Consider the following 10,890-nt stretch of genomic DNA (forward strand, 5'->3'; position numbering starts at 1 on the left):
CTTTTTTGAGAGACAGAATGGCGTGGTGGTTAACAGCATGGTCACTGGAGCCCAGCTGCCTGAGTTGCATCCCGGCTCTGCCACTTAGTAGCTGTGTGACCACAGGCTCGGGGTTTCATCTGTAAAATGGGGACAATGGTATCTACCGAGGCTGTTGTGAAGCTCAAAGGAGTCGGTGCTCCTTTGGAAAGTGCTCTGTGCCCACCCCAGCACATAGGAAGCGCTCTGTATGCTATTGTTCCACCTTAGTATTTAAAACCAGCTTTGAGAATCTCAGTACAATCATATTTACGGGATCTACTTTTTCCTCCTGTATATTGTGTTGGCATCCTTGTAAATCCAGGATTTTTCACGGACTTCATAGTCAGCCCTCAGGATCCCAGAGTTCATTGCTGACGACAGAGCTGCAGGCGTAGAGTGAACGTTGATACCAGATCCTAATCAGATACTAATTGCCAGGTCACCACTTTGATTTGAAGCAAGTCTTTTTTAGACATTGTGGAGCCAGGGGATGGCCCCAGAGACACAAGGTAAACAGGGGCTGGAGGGCTTAGTCTCTGTTGGTCCTAGAGAGACAAGCCCCCTTCTTTCTGAGGCCACCTGCAACTCCATCCCTCATTTGGTGATTTAAAAAAAAAAAAAAAAAGAATCTGAATGAATACCCAGACTCACTGTTGTCATCACTTTTAGCACATGAGGCATGCTGCAACATTGCACTCTGGGATTCTTAATTTTTGACTTAAGTGCAAAAGCTAATGACAGAGTTGTAGCAGAATATAATCTTTTCGGTGTAACATCTGTTCCTGAACTTGGGAATTTCCATGTCAGAAAGCAAGGGGTTCTGGGTCCTGGGACTTTTCCCTCTGACGCGATGCCTCCCATTACCTTGTGTGCTGAAAGCCAGTTTCCAGTCACTAACTGCATACAGTCACCAGGAAGAAGAAAATGCTAAGACAGGATTCTCAAATTAACGTCCTGGCTCTACTGACTGGTACATGATAGTCACACGGCTGCCCTTGGACAGCCTGTGATCTAGTGGAAAGAGAAAGCGCGTAGCCCCCCTTGGAGCACAGCGGAGACATGAGCTATCATCAGTTGTTCCCATAAAGCTCTGATCCTTGGTCTCTGCTTTCAGAAGGAAGAGACAGTGAAAGATCAGTCACAACGGTGATGAGAATTTTTTAAATATCTGCAAAGTTAAAAAGAAAAAGGAGAGGCAAGCTGTCATCTTGTTTTGTAAATACATAATGATTTAGACTAGGGTAGTGTATGTGTTCCTTTCCTTGGCATTTTTGATCTTAGAAATGAAATTTTTAGTTCAATACACGCGTAAGAATTTCTTGACTTTTATACTTAGGAAATTTTCTACCTAGAACGTCAGGCTACATTCGATGAGTTTCAGCTCAGTTGTGGGTAGTAATTCACACGATGGTTGAAAAGCACTTTGCAAAATAGAAAATGCTTCTTTATGTATACTAAACAGTGATCTTCACCTAGGAGTTGCTCTTGAAATGAGTTCTCCCACAAACCCCTTGTGAGAGACCTCCTTTCCCTTCCCCAGTACGGAAGCCTTAATGGAGAAGTTGCTGTCTTTTCCTATCCAGGGCCCAAATGGAGTAAGAACCAAAGTTCTCCTTTCACACCTGCCACTTACCACACCTGCCGGCTGTGCACGGAGCTACCCCTGGTGCCACCCCAGTAAAGCTGGTGACTGGTCTCACATTCCTTAAGCGGGAGGGTGTCGTGTCGTGAGCTTTTGGAGTTCAGAACACATCTTTTATCTGGTTCTCCCAGCGGGCACCCTGCTGTCTACCTCCACCCCTTCACACCTCAAAGCTAGGAACCAGTTACCAGCTGTGCCCCACCTGCCTTCTCCCTGAATGTTCCGAGACCCTCGTCCTCCCCTCGTCTGGGTTCCCCATGTTCTGGGCCCCTTGTTTGGCTGCCCTGCAGCGTCAACGTCCCTTTTCCCCAAGGTCAGTTTCTTCTGGTTCTGTCTCCACCTCCCCCATCGCCCCATGTCAATTCTGGGAGAATCTGGCTGCATTTGTCTCTGATCTGAAGGAAACTTGTTCTGAGGATTCAAGGCTTTTAGGGAAAGACTGAGGTGTGGCCTCCTTAGATGGCCTTGGAATACCCACATATGACACCCTCCTAGTAAAAGAACCAGCGGTCCCACGAATCTCTTATGGATTTTGATCTTGTTTCTTGAATAATTTTTTGTTTAATTTTATTCATTTGTTTCTGAATAGATAATTTAGTCATATGGTTCCAAATGTTAAAGGTTCAGAAAAGTGTACAGTAAAACGCTTCACTCCCACCCCTCCCGCAAGCCACCAGTGGTATTACTTTCTGTATAACCTTCTACACTTTGTATCACACAACTTTAAAAGTAGAATTTTGAATGTTTTGGTCACAGAAATATTACCTATGGCAGTATTTAAAAAACGAAATAAAAGAACCAAAAAGTTCTCCATCCCAATAGGTCAAGTTGATTTTTCATGTTCCTGTTCCCTAGCTCTGGTTCCGATTCAGACAGAATTTTTCTGTGCTTGTAATCACAGCCTCGTAACTTTTGGATATCTTGGTCATTTACAGTGTTGGCGTAGGGTTTCCAAGAGCCGGGATTGACAGAGAAAGTTGGTTGGCAGAATCTGAGAGAGTGTTGGAGAATAACCCCAAGTACGTACGCGTTCCTCATGCCCGCCCTGCTTCTTGCAGAAATACCTGCTCCCCCTCATCACGGGCGGCCGCGAGGACAGGAAGCAACTGGAGAGGATGGAGGCGAGTCTCTCGGAGTTGAGTGGCAGCGTGGCACAGACAGGTAAAGATTAATGACTCCATCAAGTCACCCCTCAAAGCCTTCGCCGAGCAGCCCCTTCTCTGCCCCCTCCCCTCTCCCCTCCGTCTCCACTTTATGTGGTGACTTCATTTATCTGCTCTGAGAATCTGTTCACATTTGCAAATGAAGCCGCCGTCATTTCGGTTTAATTTGAAATTGCTTGTTTACTGTCGGCGCGGCCTCAATTAATTATGTTTTTACGGAAAGGCTCCCAACCTCAGAATATTAATAAGGGGAGTAAAGTGACAGCCTTTCTAAGGCTGTAAAGTTCATTTTTAATTTCTGCTTCTATGAGGTTTTCAGGGGGGTTTTCAGCAATTTTCCCCCTTCCCTCTAAGAATCCAACACGAGGTCAAGAGAGGCTGTAATTACTGCGGCTCCCGGGACCCCGGCCACCTCCTCTGTCATCGACTCCACGGGGCTCGCGTTCGTCACCCGGTGCCCCAGTGACGGCCCAGATTAGCTGGGACCTGTCGCGCTGGAGGTCGTTTTCTCCTTTATAAACTTGTTTACTGGATGGAGGCTCTGAATCTAAAAACTCAGGCAAATGGGAGAGCTGCCTGTCCCAGACAGGAGTCTGTCCCTCGGGGGCATGTTTGTGATGCCCTCAGAAATCCTCCGGAGCACGCCCTGCTGGCGTTTCTCCTCGGAGGCTGACAGTGAGGCCTGGACAAGTCGCTTGCCACCAGGGACCTCCGGCAGCCTCGGGGGTGGGTGGGGATGGCAGGAAGGAGCAGGAGGGAAGCAGCATTTGTGGTTTTTAACCACTCCTGGGTACGGTGGACCTGAGATGTCTCCCTCCCAGGATTGGAGGCTTTCCATGAGTTCCACAAGGACGCAAGGAGGCCCGGAGATGGGGATGCAGACAGTAGCGAAGTTGGAAGAGCCAAGCAAATTATAAGCAGATATAATTAGAGGGGAGAGGTTTTGGACGGATATACTGTTGACCTCAGACAACTACACAATAGAAAGATAAAGTAGAAATACTAGAGGTTAGATACAGTGCAGGTGGGTTACACAGAGTGCAGGTGAATTATATGGATTGCAGGGGGTGGGGGATGTGGGCAGACAAGTCAGATGCAGCAGCTTATAGGTGTGTGGACAGAGAGAAGGAGGAGTCTGTGTGTATCATTTAACAGAGATGCGACTGCTCTTTCCTCCCAGTGACACAGTTACAGGTGACTCTCGCCTCCGTCCAGGAGCTGCTGATTCAGCAGCAGCAGAAAGTCCAGGAGCTTGCCCACGAACTGGCTGCAGCCAAGGTACTTGTCCCTCATCCTCTGGTCCCTCCAGGCCCGGGTCCGCCCCGCACGCTCCTCACTCTGGTCCTTTGTGCCCAGTTCACTACATCCCGTGGGGTCTGATTTTGTCTTTTCTGATGCTGGTTTCACTGTTCTTGTAGAGATAGGGGGCAGGCACCGTGTGGGTGGTGTGGTGTTCAGTGACAGGCTGTCCTTTCTGTGTCCCTGTCACCTCCCAACAGGAGGGAGGAAAAGCAGCGCTCTGTCTGCGGTCCTCCCGCGGCAGCACACACCCCGCTCTGGTGGTGGCTGGTGTAGACGTGGGATAGTCTCTACCTGCAAGTTAGGTCACAGGCCCCAGTGCTGCCTGGAGTGGTTCTGCGGAAACAGGGCAGGAGAGGTGTGCCCAGGCCCTGGGCTAAACTCCTGTAATGGGCAGGTTCTTTAACCCAGGCCTCGGGGTCTGGTAACCCCTAAAAGAGTGTAGAGCCACCTGAGATCAACCGGACGGTTTCCATGCCTCACTTCCCACATCTGAAGCCACCTTGGCAATATTAGATCCTAGAATCAGATCAGACCGCCTGGGTTAAAATTCTCCTCTGCCACATACTAGCTGTGTGACCACAGACAAGTTGCTTAACCTCTCCAATTCTTAGTTTCCTCATCTGTGAAATGGAGCTATAACGGTACCTCCCTCATTGTCTGTACACATTGAGCACAGTGCCTGACTGCTGTCAGCTCCCAGGCTTCTGGTGTGGGGGTGTGTGTGTGTGTGTTTGTATGAATGAGTGACAGGGTCGTTCCTGAGACACACAGGGCCCAGGAGACAGTGGTCCCGTGGCTCCAGGGCATCCACTGTCCTCCCCGCTTCATCCTCTCCTCTGGTTTTGCTTTCTGGCTGCTTCTATGCAGCCATGCTGTAAAGGATCTCACTCCGAGTGGCTCTCCCAGGGGAAGCCCCACCCTAGTGCCCAACTCATGTGAGCCAGCACTCAGATCTTCTGCATTTGCAAAACACAGCACCTTATAGGTGTGTGGGAATCTTTCCATTTCCAATGGAATCTGGGGTACCTCCTGGGAAAAGGGTCCCGAGAATCCTCGTGGGATACCGCACACACAGGCACCACCTGCACTTCCTCCACAGATGGCTGTGGTTGCTGGTGGCCATTGCCGGCCACCGCGCACGCTTCCCGCAGGCAGGCCGCCCGTGAAGCAGCCGGGAAGGCCGGGTTAAGGCCCCCACCCCTCTTTCCTCCATTATCTTTTGGAGCGCAGGCCTGCCCATGGCCAGAAGCCATTCTGGAAATTGGAAAACTGTTTTCAGACCTTAAGCATTAAGATTAAGACCACATGTTGCATTTTAAGAGGGGAGGGGGGCCCAAGATAGTGTTTGGTGGTTGAGAGCTGCCTCTGAGAGTTTCTCGTGCTTGTTTTTCTGATGACCCCCCAGCCCCGCCCCCAGCCCCTTTCATTCTCTCCCGTACTGAAGCCCTGCTCACTGGTTTGGTGTCTCAAGCCGTAAGTGTGAAGATTTCAGTTACCCCATAAACCAAAGACTCAGAGCTGTGTTTTCTCAGCTGTAATGTAAGTTTTTATATCTGGCTTCCAAACTCCTACTGTAGCACTGTAAAAAATTAAAAAGAAGAGCGTTAAGTAATTAAAAAACCTACATAAAACTGAAGGCTGGGAGTTTTCTACAACTGTTTTTTAAAGAGACTGGCTAAAAAGCCCCAGATGTCAGATTTTATTTCTAAATCCTGGCATCTGGCACCGTACGCGTTTGGAAATTTGAGTCCTTTGTAGGCCGGTGAGTGGAAATCGCTCCCTTGTTAATGGGCTGCTCTGGCTTTCAAGGTCTCAGAGAAGCCAGCACAGTGGCTCCTGGATCTGCGCTGCCTGGTCTGGAGCGGGGACCCCGAGGGGCCGTGTGCGAGGCGGCGGGTGCTGCCGCGCAGTCGCTCTGAGACTGCCCGGGATTTCCTTCCCGAGACCTGCAGCCCCTCGGAAGGGCTTCTCCCTGCAAAGTTGTGCCGGGGATGGGACCCACAGCCTGCCCCCACCCCATGTCAGAGGCCCCCTGAGGCTCCCCACCTTCTCCTGAACTTACATCTCGGGTTCCCTGGGTCCGGGGATGGGGCCTTGCACGATTAACTGCGCACGTGAAGCCACCTGGAGGCGGCCTCTGGCCTGGACGATGCAGGCCCGCACACCGGAGGCCGTCACACCAGAAATGGCCCATAAACACTTCACAGGCAGCTTGGCCACTGGCGCCTCCCATTTGGGGGACAGCCATCCTGGCTTTCCTCTTCTCCATCTATCCCAACAAGATTTGCCAAAGAAAGGTGTGGTTCTCTGAAGTTTATGTGGAAAACAGCGTTAAGTTCAAAGGGAAAGTTGTGCACGGAGGGTGGCATCCATCTGAGGCTATCGTGGCTGTTTCCTCAGTGAGCCTCCTCTGGGAAGGAGTTGATTCCAGGATGTCTTCCTTCTCTCTGCTGAGAGCTTCAGGGTCATCCCAAAGAAACAGCTGTGGATGGGCGGCGGGGCTGCAGGTCTCTGACAGCGTGAGGAGGGCATCCTGGGTGAAGCCTGTCTTCTGGGCTTGCTTGAGATGAGAGCACGGGCTGGGCAGGGCAGATGCTCCGGTGTCTCCCTTGACCCTCCAGGGTGGCTCCGAGGACCTGTGGGTGGAGGTGGCTGCCTGTCTCAGCCCCAGAGATTGTGTGTGTGTGTGTGTGTGTGTGTGTGTGTGGTATCTCTGCAGGGGACTGACTTAAGTGGAGGGAGTAGTTGGTGTAGAAATGGAATTTATTTATCTTACTAGTTTTGTTTTAATGGAACATTTCAAACACACATAGAAATGGGGTGGGGGGCACACAGTGACCCCTCATGCTCTGATCACACCGCTGCCGCCCGGGCCTCATCTGCCCGCACTCCTACCCCCAGTTATTTTGAAGCACATCCCAGACAGCATGTCATTTCATGCTGCAGACCCTTCAGTTGGTATCTAAAAGATAAGGGCTCTTTGGCTGTTGCTGTTGTTTTATTTTACATGATCAGGGTACCACTACTACACCTAAATGCATGTCATGATTCCTTTGTATCGTCAGCTATCCAGATAGAGTTGTGGGAATGTTTGTTTTAAGGGAGTCGTCATTTAAACGGAGACCGAGGCAGGCAGGCAGACCCTGAATGGGCTGTGGCAGGACCTTCCAGAGGGGGCTCCAGGCTGGTGCCACAGGACACAGAAGGCCCCAGGTTCCCCTGCCACCCCAGCAGTCCAAGCTCCGTGGGATGGGAGGGAGGTGCCACTCTGACTCCCTCAGCCCTCTGTGTTTTGACTTTCAGGCCACTACGTCCACCAACTGGATCCTGGAGTCCCAGAACATCAATGAACTCAAGTCGGAAATTAACTCCTTGAAAGGGCTTCTTTTAAATCGGTAGGAGCTGAGAAGGCGTGGGCTTCTATTCTGCTTTCTGCCTAGGGCTGGGGAAGAGGGACCCCCCCCATCTCCCTAGGGGGCCCCTGTGCACCCGGTCCCTGACTGAGCATATGATTCAGATACTGACTTTGGGAATCTCCTGCACTTCCGCCTTTCCTCACTGGTAGGCCCTTCCCTCCCTGCTCCAGAGGTGACAGTCTGCAGCGCCCACACGAGTTTTGAAATACAAATAACTCCTCGGCCGGTCAAGACCTGGTCAAGGGCAGCTGCAGCCAGAAGCAGGACCTTGAGCAGAGGAAAGTGTCCCTGCCCCTCCAGACAGGGCCGGCTCCTCCTCTGCCCTGAGCCCCAGCTGGACCTCCCAGTGACAACTTGGTCCCAGAGGAGGTCTCCCCAGAGGGCCAGGCCAGCAGTCTTTGTACCTGCTCAGCTTGAGGGGCTCTACAATTCAAGAAGGGCCTGCCTCCCCACCCTCAGTGCCTTTGGTCTCGCTCTGCAGCCCCTCCAGAGGGACAGCCCTGAGTGGAGGGTGACCAACTTGTCTGGGCCTATCTGATTTTAAAACTGAAAGTCCTGTGTCTTGGGTCGCAGGGGACAGTTGACCACCCACCTGCAGGGCACCCTGGGGTTTAGTGGGGGCAGTGCAAGACGGCAGCTCTTCAGGTATGGGGGCCTGGTGGGGTCTTGTGGCTCCAACCAGAAGACCCAGTTCTTTAAGCCACCCACTTGTAGGCTCCCTCTGGGAAAAGAGCGCATCCTTAAGAGAGGCAGGGCCAGGCTTGGGGTGCTAGAGGGCTGTCCCTAGGGGACATCCTCTGTGTTTCTGAACCAGGAGATGAGAGCCTTGGAGGTCAGAGGGAGAGAGAGCAGGTTTTTGGGTTACTTTGGAGCCAAGAAAACAGCCAATTGAATTTCTCACTAGCGTCTGTGACACAGGTGAATGCTGAGGCCCGAGCTGTGTGCACTCTGTGGTGAGGTCTGAGGTGGAAGGGCTGTTCTGGGACCAGAGCTGGGGGCATGGTGGGCAGCCCATGAGGCAGCAGGCCTTAGTCCCCTTGGCTCAGGCAGGGGTGGTCCCACCTGTCCTAGAGATTGATTTCCAAGCCCTGGCCAAGTGGCCCTGACTTCCTGGGTCCCTCCTGGAGTCGGCTTTGGTTCGGGCTGGCTGTTGGCCCAGGGCCCAGGATGAGGGCACTAGACTGGGAGGGAGAACTGACCCTGATGTCAACTGTTATGCTCAGAGGTTTCCTAGAAAAGTGCTAGGTTACCAGTGTTACCCTTCTGGTGCTGGTACCTCTGAACCAGAAGCCAGGCTCTCCCCTATCCCCTGCCTTTGGCCCCCAGGCCATGGACAAGTTAAAGTCGAGGCCCAGGTGTCTTGGGTTCCCAGGCTTCTGGCTGCCCCTCCTTGCTTGCTGCCTCTCCTAGGGCTGGAGGCTGGGGCAGTGTTGGAAGTACAGCAGGGAACAGGTTCTAGTGTGTGGCGCCCTTAGTGGGACAGGGTGCTCTGCAGGCAGCTACTCCAACCTCAGGGGCCCAGAGGCCCTGTTTCTGAGAGGAGGGGGAGAAGGGAGTTGGTAGTGGGTCGCAGAACTGCGTCCTGTCCCCTGCTTGGTGGCCCTGGGGTTGCTGCTCACCTTGGATGAGCGCGTGAGGTCCGGGAGGGTTTGGCTTTGCTGAAGGTGAGCCCTCCCCTCTTCTCCTTCCCCTGCCAGGAGGCAGTTCCCACCCTCCCCTTCGGCCCCGAAGATCCCCTCCTGGCAGATCCCGGTCAAGTCGCCATCCCCCTCCAGCCCTGCTACCGTGAACCACCACAGCAGCAGTGACATCTCGCCCGTCAGCAATGAGTCCACGTCGTCCTCGCCCGTGAAGGAGGGCCACAGCCCCGAGGGCTCCACGGCCGCGTACCACCTGCTGGGCCCCCAGGAGGGGGGCGAGGGGGTGGTGGACGTCAAGGGCCAGGTGAGGATGGAGGTGCAGGGTGAGGAAGAGAAGAGGGAGGACGAGGAGGACGAGGAGGATGAGGACGTAAGCCGCGTGGACGAGGAGGACTGCCTGGGGGTGCAGAGGGAGGACCGCCGGGGAGGGGACGGGCAGATCAACGAGCAGGTGGAGAAGCTGCGGCGGCCTGAGGGCGCCAGCAACGAGAGCGAGCGGGACTAGGTGCCGGGGGTCGCAGGCCAGGTGCGGACGTGGCCTCAAGCCTGGCAGGGGTGGCGTGAGGACCGATGCCTGGCCCCCCGTGGGCTCACCTTTCCATGCGCCCAGCCTGCCACCTCCTCGGCTCAGCCCTAGACAGGCAGGCCTCCACCTTGTCCTTGTGTCAGGCCGAGGGCGCTGAACTCTGGGCTCAAGCCCCCCAGCCCCTCCCGAGCAGACGCTCTGTCCAGGGGTGTCTGCTGAGCGTCTTAGCCAGCCTAACACCGTGCATGACAAGAGGTAGTTTTATTACCTGACTTCTGACCCTCAGCAGAGGAGGAGCCGCGTGACCTGGCATCTGCCGTCCCCTCCCTCTGCCTGCGGCTCCCTCACTGGTTCTCACCGGTGGCCAAGGGGCCTCCCTGTCATGGTTCCAAAAGCAGGCGGCCCTGCGCGTCTCTCTAGGCGGGGGCCCCACAGCCAGCCCTGCCCGGATGATGCCGCAGCCCCAGCCCCACCGTGCCTGGTCGTGCTGCACCTCTGACTGTCCGCTTGCCGCATCATGGCCCAGCTACCGCCGTGGGGAGATGGGGTTCCGCCCCCACGCAGGAGCCGAGCATCAGGGCCTTCCTGTCTGTCCCCGCCCTGTCCCCTAAACACGTGTTCCTGTGTGTGATCAGGTATAGGTTTCAGAGTCTAAGATACGACTGTATATAATTGTAATAAATACGAGTTGCCACTATTTAATTCCTGCCTGTGGCTCCCTGTCTGCTCACAGCTCCGTGTGCCTGGGAGATGGATCATGGCCAAGGCCACGCCAGGTGGGCTCTAGGGAGGGGATGTGGGGGCCAGGGCCAGGGCAGCCCTGTGGTGGGCCTGATGGAGGGCAGCCCTGCCTCCCTTGTCCAGTCCCTCCCCCAAGGCAGGCGTTGAGGCAGGCGCTCACCCACAACTGGAGGGCTTTGTCCTCGGTCCCGAGCTTGTGCTGAAGGGCGACATTCTGATCTAGGAGGAGAAGGGACCTCACGTTACTGTATATAGACCTGGTGTGGAGTGTGATGAGCTCTCCTTCCTTAAATGGATGCGTGTGCTCCCAGGAGAGAGTGTCTCGTTCCCTCTTCCTCCCCCATCTCGTCTCCATCTCACCCTCCCTGTCTCCCTTTAACCTTCACACAGCACTTAGCTAAACCCAGAAAAACAGCGCTCACCGCTCCTTCCAGGGAGC

General features: G+C 54.0%; 1 protein-coding gene and 1 long non-coding RNA gene across 2 annotated transcripts in view; one reads left to right on the forward strand and one right to left on the reverse strand.

The window, feature by feature from the left end:
• The window catches only part of PEX14 (peroxisomal biogenesis factor 14), a 117,775-nt gene extending 107,363 nt beyond the window's left edge, over positions 1-10,412 (forward strand). The window contains exons 6-9 of the mRNA XM_006179908.3: positions 2,722-2,824; positions 4,007-4,104; positions 7,432-7,523; positions 9,242-10,412. Coding sequence (XP_006179970.1) covers positions 2,722-2,824; positions 4,007-4,104; positions 7,432-7,523; positions 9,242-9,689 — 741 coding nt within the window. The 3' untranslated portion in view covers positions 9,690-10,412. The remainder of the gene's footprint in view (positions 1-2,721; positions 2,825-4,006; positions 4,105-7,431; positions 7,524-9,241) is intronic.
• On the reverse strand, positions 5,651-10,712 carry LOC116668252. Its single transcript, XR_004325335.1, has 3 exons — positions 10,612-10,712; positions 6,191-6,764; positions 5,651-5,707 (listed from the first exon to the last, which is right to left on the reverse strand). It is a non-coding gene; the product is annotated as an uncharacterized LOC116668252 (long non-coding RNA).
• Positions 10,713-10,890: the final 178 nt, after the last annotated feature.

This window comes from Camelus ferus, chromosome 13 (assembly GCF_009834535.1).
Source record: "Camelus ferus isolate YT-003-E chromosome 13, BCGSAC_Cfer_1.0, whole genome shotgun sequence".
NCBI lineage: Eukaryota > Metazoa > Chordata > Mammalia > Artiodactyla > Camelidae > Camelus > Camelus ferus.